General features: G+C 29.1%; 1 protein-coding gene across 1 annotated transcript; it reads right to left on the reverse strand.

Moving 5' to 3' along the window:
* Positions 1-3,215: 3,215 nt before the first annotated feature.
* Positions 3,216-4,192, reverse strand: LOC124844891 (SAUR-like auxin-responsive protein family). Its single transcript, XM_047321910.2, has one exon. The coding sequence runs from the start codon at positions 4,084-4,086 to the stop codon at positions 3,637-3,639; it is 450 nt and encodes a 149-aa protein (XP_047177866.1). The 5' UTR covers positions 4,087-4,192; the 3' UTR covers positions 3,216-3,636.
* Positions 4,193-14,751: the final 10,559 nt, after the last annotated feature.

Genomic DNA, 14,751 nt, shown 5'->3' on the forward strand with positions numbered 1-14,751 from the left:
TCTTTGGGAGGGGAAAAAGAAAAGATTTTTGTTTTTGGAAAACTCGTTTTAAAAGTATTACATATGTTCTAAAAAAAATTGTTTCGGAAATGCTGTTATGGAAATTCTCTTTCGAACCACATCTCTTATGTTCTAGAAAATTTGTTTCAAAAGCTTGATTCAGACATCAAAACTCACTCCAAAAAATATATTTGAGCCAAAAATTATATTTGAGAAAGCTCATTTCAAAATGCAGTATTATAGAACGTGTTTTCCAAAAATTCTATTTTAGAATTCTATTAAAAAGCTTGTTTTGGAAAAGGTAATCTAGAAATCGCTTTTACAAACTGTAAAATGGTATTTTAAAAATTATGGAGGATATGGGAGTGCACTTAGAAGTTATGAGGATGCATAAGAAAAAAAGCACCTAATAATTAGTGATAAAAAAAATGGACTTGGACATCTTCTACAACCATTTTAGGTTTGGATATTTCTTCCTACACACTATCAAATTTCTGCGTCACCCCATCAAAAAGTTACTCGAAATTTTTTTCCATGTGACATGAAAGAGTGATTGCTCTCCGGAAAAGAATTTCTGGAAGTATTAATTGTATTCTGGAAAATAAATTTCGGAAGTGATAAGGTATACGAAGAAATTTGATAAAGTGTAGAAAGCAATACCCTTCCAGGTTTTCTTCCTTCTTTTTTAATTTAGACCTCATTATCCACAATAATTACAAGTAGAATTAGGCTATTCTAAAAGAAGAAAAAAAAACTATGATTGATTGATAGTTGTAATGTAAGAAACAAATTAATAATATATTATGTAAAAAAAAATTAAGATGCACAATGTTACCACTTAATTTGTTGAAAATTTTAAAAATAGAAACGGCAAATGAAGAAGTAAAGAACAACTTTTATATCAAAGGAAAAATATAATAAAAAATGTATTCTCTAAATTAATAAAAAAATGGGGAAAAGTTATCATGCCAAAACTTAAAAGTTATTTTGATAAATTATTAATGTATTGTGTATCAGTTATTATTGGTCGATTATTTTGGGTCAATCACATTGGTTGACCTATATGGACCAATCACTTTGAGTTGATCATTTTTGATTCACCATTTTGGATTGACCATCATTGACTAACCATGTTTGGTTTATTATTTTGGGGTGACTCTCTTTGGCTTACCACCCTCTGAAGGAACACCCTTTGGTCGACTATTCTTTGACCGAACTCTGGACTGATCATGTGTGATCGACTATCCTTTTACAAAATGAAGGTTAGATTAACACGAATGATAATTACGAATCAACGTACTACTACTGATTAAGGTATGATTAAATCATTATTAAGCCAACAAAAAGGTAAAAGCTCATAACAACAATTATAAATAAAAGTATAAGGTATAACTTTCATATATATGTCCAACACATTTTTGTTTGGTCATCTAGTGACTTTAGCATTGGAGTATCTTTTGCATATATCATCCAAACGATTTTGATGGAGATTTAAAAATAAAATTGACCAGTTAATATAAAGATCACTTGAAGTCTAACCAGTTGATGTGAAGGCCACTTGGAATCCAATGGCCTTGAAAAATTGTCTAATTCTTCCAAAAATAATTCTGAATACAAATAAGAATTCAAGCCTTATATATAGTAAAAATGAAAAAGTTGAAGTAGGATAAAAAACATAAATTGATTATCTTATAATTTTATGCTAAAAATGATATTTATCCTTTATGAATTGAGCTCATATTCCATTGATTTTGTATTTTTTTGTGATTCTTTATGAAAAAGTCTACCAAAAATAAATATTTAAACATAAAAAGGTTTTCATTTTAAATCTAATAGACTCTAGATAGGAAAAAAAATGAATATATAGTTGTACCATATACAAATGAACTTTGTGATCTTAAACAAAAGAGCATGTGACATATAGAGAATGAATCAAAATTGGACTGTGATCAATGATAAAGATATCGTGGTGTGTTCAAATTCGAATGTGAAATTGGGTCACCACCAAATTCGATTATTGGTACGGTTCAGGCTATTTCCACATCAAAAATCAATACGTGTCAATTCCTCATTTTTCTTTCATCTGTTTTTCAAGATAAACAGTGATAAGGATTTCCACTTCCACTATAGCTATACATTCTACAGAATTTCTCTGCCACCACAAAATCAATTTGTCAAACCAAACCAAAAAACAAAATAAAATAAAAACAAATATCAAATTCGCGAAAGTGCTTTTTCCCGATCACTTCATCTTAAAGCCTAAAACATTGTTGAAAAGAAACTATCTGATTGTGACACCAATATTATTCTCAGAGTTGGGTCATATATTTCGTCAAAAGATTCTAATGAACACAATGCTTCGAACATGCATGGTGGAGACCCATGCGACTTCGTTTCTAACAAAGATGTTTCTTTTCTTCCAGGTTGTACATATTCATGAAAACAGCACACAAAAGTTACCTTAATCTCAATCATATATATCAAACTCATCTGTCACTATTTTTTTTTTCTATTTACTTTCTTTTATAAGACTTAATCTTTCATTAAGGATGTTTTAGTTAAGAGACTATTAAGCTTTTGTTAAGACATTTTATGTAATATCAATTAAAGTTTTTTTAATTAAAATTGAGTAATAATAATGTCAAGAGGGGATACATTAATTGAAATTATTTAGCTTGCATTATAGGAATAGTAATCAAAACTTGTGTTTAATTAGGTGAGGACTTAGCTGGCAGAAATGTCCTCTCTCTCATGAATATAAAGACCCTTTTTTTGCATGATTGTGATTTGTGATCATGTTCACTTTCTTTTGGTCAATGAGGTTCTTCTTTCTTTCTTTCTATTTTTTTTTTCTAAATAAATTTCATTTCACAAAATTTTGGACAGAAAAATTGGAAAAAACAGTGATGAGAGTGTTCTTGGGACAGAACCAAGATCAGGTGAAAACATACATTTGAAGTGAGAGAGATCGAACAAGAGCTTTCACGTGGGTTTCTGTCATTATAACTCCCACAACTGCTACTCTGATTGCAACCTCCACGAATACCAACAAACTTTACATTATATTTAATATCCTCTCTACTTTTTTTTTTCTTAAATAAACTAATAAAATTTTAATACCATAAATTAATAAGATAAACACTTTTAGTGAAATTAGATGTAAAAAAATTAACTTTTTTTATATGGTATAAAGAAGAGTGAATTGAAATTAAAAATTCACTACAACTTAATTTGCGTTTGCATTGATGGAATAAAATAAATACAACATAATAAGTGCTTTACATCGTGTGGGTGTTACCATGACAGTTAGAGACTCATATCGCAGCTTGGAACAAGCCATGAAATCACAGCCTTAACTCGGATCCGAACCCGGGACGACTCGGTTGTGCCATCTCCTCCATCGGTGATTCCCGGACCATTCTTCTAACACTGATTTTATGATATGTGTAACTCGACTCACATCAAAACAAACTTCCTTACTATGAAAATGAGATCTCACTTAGTAATAATAATAATTATAATAAAGCCTCTTTTCACTCAACTCAAATCTCGACCAGACCAGACCAGGTTTATCTAGACCTTTTTTGGAAAACTCAGCTGAGTCCATTTTGAACTGTGTAAAAATAAAAATTCGAGTTACCAAACGGTTTTGTCACTGGGACCGTGAAGGAGCGGTCTAGACTCTGGCCAAAAATCAAGGTTGTTGTTGATTCTGATGTGGCAGTGTTGTTTTAAGTCGTCAAGTTCGAGGTTTACAAACCGGTTTGGTTTTGCTGATTCGGACCAAGAGATGAACCGGAGAACCTCGTGGAAGAGCATTTCGTCGCAGGGGATGACCAATGGACCGTGGTTGGAGAAGCCATACTCTTCTTCAGCTTGAAGGAGAAGCTTCTTGAAGACGGGGTGGTTCAGGTAAGTTGCGCGCACCACGAATCTGGTGAGGTTAGTGCCTACACAAACAGCCACGTGTCCTGCAGGCACATCCGACGGTGTGCGGTTTGCAGACATGCGAGCTTTGTTGCGCCAGCGCCGCAGCATCTGGCGGAGCCGAACGATGTGTCGGATTTGGCTGCATTTTGGGGACATTTTTCTCCTATGTTTTCCTCTGTTCTTGTTCTGTTTTTAAGAAAGTTGCAGTGGAATTGATGATGAATTGTTGATAGAAATAAAGGTTGAGGGATTTGAAGGAGGGTGTGAGATTAAGGATTTATAGGTGCAAAGTTGGGAAAGTGCCCTTTGTTTTTGAGGATATTTACGAACTAAGGCTGACCTCTTCCTCTGTCTCTAGTTCTTGTAGCAATACCTTTCCTTTTCTTCAAGTAGTGTGTGATTTTAAATAATTTAGCAAGGAGATTTTTAGTTCATTTCTCTATATCCAAATTTTATAAAAAAAAAGTTTTAGTATACATAGAGTATTTAAGGTATAAAATAACTAAGTTAAATGTTATAAAAGTTTGAACAATTGCAAAATGAAAGATATTTCATTTTATTTTCTTGCCTAAATAATAATAATTTTACAAATTCTTCTTGTTTTTAAATTGATAAAAGTATTTTTAGAATTTAAAAAGTTGAGTTGAATTAAATTTAATTATTGTAGCTTTTAATTCAACATGAAGTTGAAACAATTTTTTAAACTATATTTTATAATAAAAAAAATTAATGAAATTCATGTTCGTTCACCATACATAATGTACACACAAACTTTTCTCACCCTTTGAGAATTTAACTTATGAGAATAATATTATAATTAGGATGATAAAATATTTCACTAATTATTTTATCAATTTAATTTTTTAAAATTTCTTATTATTCAACTTAAACTGGAATATAATTTATGATTTAAAAAATATATTTTAACAATATAATGTTTGTTGAAAATAGTTTAAATATTCTGGATAGTTGAAGTAAATAAAAGTATTATTATAAATTTTCACATTTAAATGTTCATCAATCATTTATTATTAATTTTAATTTAATTTATGCATATTTTTTTATGTTAATTATTGATAACTTTTTCAATTTTATTAGATATTTTCACTATAGAGATCGTGTTCTAGTTTAATTTGTGAGTTTCTTTCTTCTACATAATTTTTAAGATTTTTCTTCAAATATTTCCTTAATGTAAGATTCTTACAATTTATATTCTAATAAATATTTTCTTTAATTGTTAGAAGAATTTTATGTTTTTAAAATCAAAATAGTTTTTTTTTATTATGTATGATTTTAAATTTCATATGTGTATTATAAGAGTTAGGTGTTAAACTTATTTACCTTATAACTTAACTCAATGCATCATCTTTCATAATTAAAATACATTTGATGTGTTTATAAATACAATAAGTGGTCATATATGGTGGAAACATTTACAATGCTCACGCAATTTTCATCATATCTGGATAACGTGATCAGATATCAGTGAATTGAAACAAAGAATTGAATAAGTGGTCATAACACCTAAAATTGCTCAATCCAAACATCGATGAGTGCTCACAATTTTAATTTCACCGCAAATTTTATGGTCCCGAAGGTTGACTCTCTTAAAAAAACAATACATGTATTCACAGAAATTGCCACCTATGATAAAAATATCGTGTACTATTATCTACCTATAATATTTATAATATATATAATATTATAAATTCCTTTTACAAATTCAATGTTAAATATAATTAAAATTTTAAAAAAAGTACTAAATCAAACATGACAATTGTCATTTGAGAAGTTGCATTACTTGGATATACTGATTTATGAACATACTTTTAAGTGTGAAGTGTTAACTACATTCTACAAATTTGAGATTAAACATGGGATGTAATTTTAATTACCTATGCACGAATATGTACATTTTTTATATGTAAGAGTAAAATGTGATATACTATAAAGTAACATTAAACATTAACTATCTTTTAATAAAATTTGTTTAGCTTATTCAGAAAAAGTTCAACCACGATCAAACAATCATTTGAGTTTTGTAAATTCATATATTATAAAAGATATTATATAAACAGCTAGTTGTGTAATTTTATTAAATTCAGAATGTAATTCAAAAATTTATCAGGCTATTTATTTACAGTATTTTTAACAGAAAAAATAGAATTAATCAATTGTGTATTAAACAATGTATCCATCAATTTTAAATATTTTATATATATGCAAAAGTTTAACATTTTAAAATCACATTGTGTATTAAACAACTTAATAAATTATAATTAAAATTTAAACTTTCATAAAAGTTAACATATTTCATAAAAACATGTTTTTAACACTTCATTTCAAGAAAAGTATTAATGATTGAATTATAAATTGAAATGTGTTTCGGTGTACATTTTCCTGTGTGTCTCTGTTGCTCCTGGATGTCTGGGATGCTTGCATTTCTTCAATTGTTGTTCTTCATGTTCGTCAAAGGAGGGGGAGGTACCTGCAAAGATACTCCGACGCTCAAGTCAGATATGAGTTATGGAGCTGAAGCTCAGAAGAGAGCAATTGGATACTGCTCTGAAATATTATTCAGGATCTCTAGAGCATAAAGAGAACGTACCTGGACTTGGGTCCTGTCACTGTATTTATAAGCAAAATAATAATAACCACCTTACCTAAAAGTGTGGTTAGTGGCTTTGACTGATATTTTAACTGTCTAAAATATCTAAGATATTTATGTTATTACATAAATATCCTTACTACATAACAAAATGTAATAGTTTTGATACTACCATGAAGTTGGTGAATTGGTCCATAGTTCATAGTCCATTGTTGCCATATTTGTTCTATAGGAGTTTAATAAACTTTGTTTTGTTGTGGGTATGTATTTGTGTTATTGTACTCTACTAAATGATATGTATCTTAATGACTACTTGAATTTTTTTTTTCTTTTCTCATATTTTTGTGAAAAAAATATGAAAATAATACTATTTTTATGGCTTCAAGAAAAAAAAAGTAAATTCTCTTCTTTGTTTCTCTACTTGATGATGAAATTAAAAGATATATAATTACTTTACAACTCTACCAAACAATGTATTTCTTTCTTTCTTTCCTAGTGAACTGAACCAATGAATGTGTGAGGCTAGGCTGGCACAACATTTTCAATGTTTTTTCTTTTGTTCATCTCTCAAAGAAAAGGGACCATAAAATATTAAAACAAACAACAAACGTAAGTTTAGTATACATCTCTTCTAAAAAGGCAGCATTTTTCACTAACCTCCAAATCTGACCACATCCCATGTGCAGCGTTACCCCATTTCTCTCTTTCTTTATATTTTTCCAATGAAATGCCAAAAAACCCTTCTTATCTCCCATTTATCCATCATCTTAAATCAGATTTCAATGTATTTCTCTTCTTATTTTTATCATTATTACTTCATTAACATTTGTCACTTCTCATCCTTAAAATTAATCATTTCCATTATTCTCAGATACAAATCTTTTAGAATCTCTAATCTTATACTCTAATATGGTTAGAAATCTTATAATGAGTATAAGTAGATTGAAAAAGTTGATACAATTTTTAAATCTAACTTAATTTTATATATAAAATTAGTTTTCAAGTTTATATTTATTTATATAATATAAATTTATTTTACTTTTTTTCCGATTTAACACAGTTTATTATATATATATATATATATATATATATATATATAATGTGAATTAAATGAGTAATTTAATAATAAACAAAATAAAATGTCTAATCAATAACAAACTAATTTTAAATAATTTTAATATCATTTTAAAAATTAAATTTTAAATCTAAATGAACTTTTCAAAACCGAAAGTAAAATCTACTCTTATTAAGTTTATAAATTTATGTTTTCTCTAATTGACATAAACTTTCAATAATATAAAAAAACTATAAATTACGTGTTACTTTACAGCTTAACTCATATTTAATTGATGAATCTTCTCTAAATACCATAAAATACTACAACATCCTTATTACATTTAAAAATTAGAACTAAAATGTTGGCCAATTCCTTTGGTAGCTTTGGCAAAAAAACTAATTTAAAATGGTACATCCATGAATGTTATGTTTGTTTGATTTGAGCATAGAAAGCCACTTATAAACTTTGGGTCATGGCATTTATTTGCCTTGTTCAATGTTTTTCAACAAAACATACTTCCTACAAAATCTCCAAATCTAATTAATTAAGAAACTTGAAGGGACAAAAAGATGTGAATAATGTTGTTTGTAGGTTGCGAATTATGTTCCATCCGTGTAGTTAGTTTGGTGTTTTGTTTTCGTGCTTTCATGAAATATTATTTAATTTAATTGGTTTCTTCTTATGCTTACACAGAAATAATGAGAAAGATAAGAAGAATATTTGAGAGGGTTTCCAAATATATAACCACAATCAGTGCCACTTTATTTGCTAACATTTTCTCTTACCTTTTTGAAAAATTAATGTTTAATTTCTCATAGTTTCGTAGAGGATATATGGTTAATTAATATATAGAAGTATTAGTTTTTAGTCAATTATTCATTAAAGTTTCACATAAAAAGTAATATGAAAATAAAAAAAATTTATATATTAAATTATTTAATAATTATACTTTTTAAAGTATTTTATATATTGAACAATAATATTTTTGTTATGCATGCTTTTACGTTGAAAGATGTTATTTTATTACACTACATTACAAAATTGTATATATCATGTTTTTATTAAATTTATATATAGCAATTTCTAATTTATAAGAATTATTTTTTTCTAGACATGTTTATCAAAAAGTTGGTCAAAATAAACTCTTCAAACATGAGGACTTAAGTCCACTTAATAACATTTTTTTAACTCCAATGTAAAAAATATATATAAATAGTGACAAATATAAAACATAAATTCAATTAATTTTATTGGATAAATGATCAATTTGACACTGTTAAAGAATGAAATTCAGTAACAATGATAAAAGTATTGTTGCGTGTGTTTGTGTGTATACATTTATGTCAGTTTACTTACATTTCTGCGTTTCAGAAAAAGCACTTCCAGGTTCGTATACTCTAGTAGTACTCAAACAGTGTTACGGACGTAACGGACCCACGCCTCCGTTCTACTTTCAGTACGGTCACTATAATTTCTAAGCTGTAATAAAAACTCAGTATATATTTATTTTAATATTTGTCTACTAAATCAGTCCATTAAGTAAATGTTTTGATAAATCATTTTATAATTTGAATAGAAAATAATATAATTATAAAACATATTTTTATCCATGGCAATTTTTTATATCAATACTTTGAAAATTCAAACTTTTCGATATTGTTGACGTTCAAAAAAAAAACAAATTTGACTCTGTTATTTCTGCAAGCAAAGTAGATATTATATTTTTACCTATATCTTCAATAATAGTGGCTATGGAGATTGTGATATTACTAATTATTTTTTATATCTTCAAATAAGTTGATATGAGAATTAAAATGGAATGCAATAATGAGCTATCTAATTTTTATGCAAGCATGTGCATTACGTACTTAGATGGACTATGTTACTCAAACCAATAAAAAAGTTGATGTACTAGAAACAAAATAACATCATCATTTCAACAATTCAGTTTTCATGTCACATTATTTTCAGATTTGAATTTCAAAATTATATACATGTATATTATATAGTTTATTTATTTTAATATAAATTTTATTAAATATTTTATTATCGGTAACTTTCTATAAAACGTAATATAATTATTTCATTGTTAAATTAGAATTTTATGTTATTATGATTAACCATCTTAAATTTAATAAAAAAATAAAATTTAAATATATTTTAAAAAGTATACATCAAAATTAATATAACGGATATAAAATAATTTTAAACTAATAAAATTTTGTATATACAACTTGTATGAAATGAAATTTAAATATAATTTTTTGAATCTTAAATACATTGAGAAAATATCATTAAAGTCAATTGTTTTAAAATTTAGAAATTCTACTGGGGTGAAGAAATAAAGTTACAGTTGCTAAATAGAAGTATCTTTCCACAAATAACAAGAAGTAGATTTTTGATAAATATATTGTAAATGTCAAATACGAAAATAACTATAAAAAATAGTTTATAAATAAATATTTAATTTTTATGATGAGAAAGTTGACTACTATTTATATTTATGTAAGATTGAAATTGAAAATAAAAAAATATAACAATGTGTTCTTATTGACCTTATTTATCGTGATAATGAGATGCAAAATTTGACATGCCTTGTATCATTTAAATTTTTGAATGACTAATTTTTTTATTCATTCATAACAAGTGTATATGTATGTCTTCTTCTTATGCTTAGTTTAAGTTATTTAAAGTCCATTTTAATTCCAGCAACACTTAACTTTTCCAGTAAATTCATATCAATTTAGTATTATCAAATATTATCATTTTATATAGGAAAATGAAAATCTAAAATATGTTTACTGTGAGGACCTATTAAAATACCTCCAAAGCCACACGTTAGTATCATTAAATGCACCCAAACCCCACCTGTCTAATCCCATTTATTATACCCAAAACCCTGTTCAGATGCATTAAAAACGCACTCAACTCTGATGCACTAACGCCAGGTGTCAATAATAGAAGATTCGGAAGTCAGTTAGTGGAGTGCAGGTGTCAACAGGAGAGTGCACGACCGTTTGGACGTGGGGTAAACAAACATGATTTCTGAAAAAACCCTGCCCACTCTCTTCTGCATGCACCTTCCCCTCCCAAACTCTGACTTTCCATTTCCTCCTCCTTCTCTCTAGAAATTCCCCTTCTCTCTACTGTAACTCACTCTTCTCTGCTCCGATCACCGTTCAGGCACCGTAGAAGGATTCCCGGCGTCGTGAGCTTCATTCTGGACCGAACAGTTCCAGATTCCGAAACTGGTAAGTTTCTCTTCTTCGTCGAGCGTTCTTGGGTTACATGCAAAACCAAGTTCTGGTTGCATGCAGGGATATAGTCTAAGTTATTCTTGAGTTTTTTATGTGGTTAGATTTAGTTGCAAGAGTTAAGCGATCTTTGAGGGTAGAAAGCTGTAGACGGGCGAACCCAAAATCTTACGTTTAGGACGTTCACTCACTAATCCAGGTAAGGGAAGCTTATTCAATTTAATTCGTATGTTGTATTGTGCTGTATGGATGTTCTGTGATTTGCATGAAGCATGATCTGTGATATTTGATTTTGATATATGGTCATAAGTATGAACTAATGTATGATGAATATGTGATGAACTATGGTATGAGTATTTGGAAGTACGAAATGTATATGCTGAAAATCAGTAAATGTAAATGAATCTTTAAGTATGAAATTCCCTATGATAAAGTACGTCCGTCATTGAACGGTCCTTGACCGTTCGGTGTTGTTATTAAAATTTATTTGAAATTGAATTCTTTCATTCGGAAAGAATTCTAGTTGAGGACGAACGCCCTCTTATATTAGTCCTACGTTTGAGCGTTCGACCAAACGTAGATGCCATGAGTGTTAAGTGAGGAGTTGAGAAGCTTGAAAATATACCTTCGGACACTTAGTCATTCTTAAAAATCTAACTTTATCATCTCGTCTTATATAAATTTCTATTTTTAATTCGGATCAGTGATGGGTCTCGACCCAAAGCGTTCGTTATGAGTGGCGCTCAGTCTTATACCGAACGCTCGTTCTGGCCTTTAATTACCAAATGGTTGGAAACAGCGTTCGTCCAAACTTTCAGTAAGTACGTACCGCGTTCGGTCATTGACTGGCAGTCGGTTTCTATAATTGCATTGTTCTCGGTATGGTCGTTCACTCGTCTAGTGGTGTTTCTATCCATCTGGATTCGGCCTAGCGCCTTGGTACTTAATTTATTCTGAGTGTTGATCGGATATTCCTAGAGTCAGTTCATTCAACTGATTCAATTGGTAATGACGTTTGTCAAATAATATGTGTCGGTTTTGTTCTGTTCTGAAAAGAGGATTCCTCGGTCTCGTGTTTTTACATTCGTCAGTGTTATAAAGCGGGCTGAACGCTCGTCATTTTATGTAATTGGAACAGAAGACGAAAATGATATTAAATTGAAAGGTTATAAAGGATGAACAGTATAAGAGATGAAATAATGGTTGTGTATTTTGAACGAGCGTTCCAGGGAGGAACGACTCTTGGATGAAAGTTGGAATTGTAAAGTATGAATGTGGACAAAGCTTAGCTGGCGATTCATCCTGATGTTCCGTGAGTGCTCGTCCTCACGTAGAGGGGAGTATGTCATGTGTGGGAACGACAGGAGGTCTTAGTCCATAAATGTACTTTGGACGGAACGGACTAACCTCGGGTGGTAGCTGATGAGAATTCCAGCTACTCCACCTGGGTGCACGAACGTCGTAGCTACACAGAATTCATACAGTCCGGACAGTCAGTCTAGTATCAGGAATTGATTGAGTTGAAGAATTGATTGAATTATATGTTGTGAAATATTTGATATGATTGATGTGTTATGAAATGCATGTTATTACTTGAATTAAATTCAATAAGCTTACCCTGTGTTTTTCATTGTGTTGTCCTGTCTCTGTATGTCCGTCCTTGTCCTTGCAATGATCATCCGTGTGGATGTGAGCAGATGGAGAGGCGTTGCTTGGGGAGACGCTTGAAGAGGGAATCTTAGAGGAAGAAAATATCGTCGATGTTGAAGTGAAGGTCGAACAGTAGTACGTTCGGTTATCTGTTTAGTTTAGTAGATTAGAGTGCTGTATTAGAACGATCCCTCCCCTTTTTGCTTAATTTGACCGTTCGGTATTTTCTATTTTGTAAACCGTTCGGTCAGGTATGCTTAGATTAAACATCTTTAATTGTATTAGTTTAAGTAAGGTCGTTCGGCCACGAACATGCTTTATTTCTTTGAGTATAAAAGTGATTTGATATATTAATATATGTGAATATTTTCTTTTATATGGTTTATTACTGTATTTATGGGATGTTACATTTACGTTTTTATATTTTGTTATAGTTTAGATAACATCAAACTCCCACAAACGAGCATATTTTTTTCTTAGAATAGAATATTTATTGCTTTCAATAAATTTACATTATTTTATTTTATGTCATCTTCTTCATTTCACATGAATTAAAAATCTTTGAGATTATTACTCTAAAAAATATTACACAATTTATATTATTTTTTACTCAATAAATTCTTGAGTAAAATTAAAAAAAAAAACATACCATATTCCAAAAATCATACAACTCACAATTAGTTATTAATGTGGATTATACCATCTTAAAAAAGTTGTGAAGAAATTCATAAAACCTTATTTAAAAGATTTCTTGATTGTCTTGAAACTAATTGATTATATAATTATATGTAGTACATATGAGTGTATCACTAGTTTTATAGTGTTTCCTTATGTAGGTGTAGTATGATATAATTATGTGATGATATTATCTAATGTTTACTCAGTTTTGTTTCTAGAAATACTATTAACATGTCTTTATTTCGAATATAAGCATGTTGTATGTTTTTGTTGTAAATTCTATGAAAATGTTAATGTTTGAGTTTTACTATATTAAGTAGAATTTGTTAAAATAGAAATCTTATAATGTTAAGAAGTAAATTGAAAGTTTAACTCAGTAATATAAAATTGACTTGTAAGGTAAAATTTGTATTCATTATAAATTAACTTTATTTCTAGTCAACGTGTGACTTTGAATAATACATTTTTCTTACACCATCTTAAATGTGGAGTTCCATAACAAACATCAAATCTTAATCAGATAAACTCTAACCATAATTATAATACTAGATTAATATATGAACTTTAATTTTAATTTAATTTTAAAAAATCGGTTTGTAAAATAATGTTTAGATTTATTTATATACTCTAAATTGATTTTATTTCTACTCCACGATAAAATTTCAAACATATAATATTACTATAAGATCTTTTTTCATAACATAACATATATTACAGTTCGATAATATTTCAATTCAAGCACAGTATCTATGCTTTGTATGTTTAATAAATTTTTGTAGTGAATTTGTAAGTAATTCGACAACAAAGATATAAATAAAAATTCTAAAATCACAGTGCCTATTATGACATAGAAGTCACATGGTACGCCGTTCGAATCGAGCTGCTGGTATTGGCTAGCATCTCTAAAACAGAACACTTTACATGATAATTTATGTTGTGGATTCACAATCAGAAGCTTTCGGTGCGTTCTAAACCATGAGACACTGCCACGTTTTTTGTTCCATTTCTCAATCTTGTCGCCAACATCATCGTCATAACAATATTTAATCAATTTCATTATTAAAAAACATGTAATTAATTTAACTCTACCACGCCCATGCTTAAGATAAACAAAAAGTGGAATTTGATTACTCCCCACATGCGCTGGCTCTGCTGCTATGGATTCTCGATTCGTAAAAGTGTGATAATGAACAGTTCTTTGGGTTGATACAAAGAACACATTATGTGTATGTGTTGTATACATGAATTTAATAAACACTTAAGGATAAGCTTTTACATTATGGCTACAGCTACTGCTTATAATCTTCTGTCAGAAATCACAGAAATCGTTGCCACACTCATCCATGCATGCACATAATTCAAATGCTAACAACAACAATAATAAAGGAAACATAATGAAGAGATAAAACAAACTAACATATTTAGGTTAGATTCTTGACCTTCATTGATATGATATGAATGCTGGCAGTAGCAAACAAAATTGAATCAATGAATGAAATCAAAGTTTCATGCATGCGATGATTACATGCGCCTTAGAATAATATTCTTTTTTATTTTTTAAATATTTTCTTGAT

This window comes from Vigna umbellata, chromosome 1 (genome assembly GCF_029865625.1).
Source record: "Vigna umbellata cultivar VRB3 chromosome 1, Vumbellata_1.0, whole genome shotgun sequence".
NCBI classification, from domain to species: Eukaryota; Viridiplantae; Streptophyta; class Magnoliopsida; order Fabales; family Fabaceae; genus Vigna; species Vigna umbellata.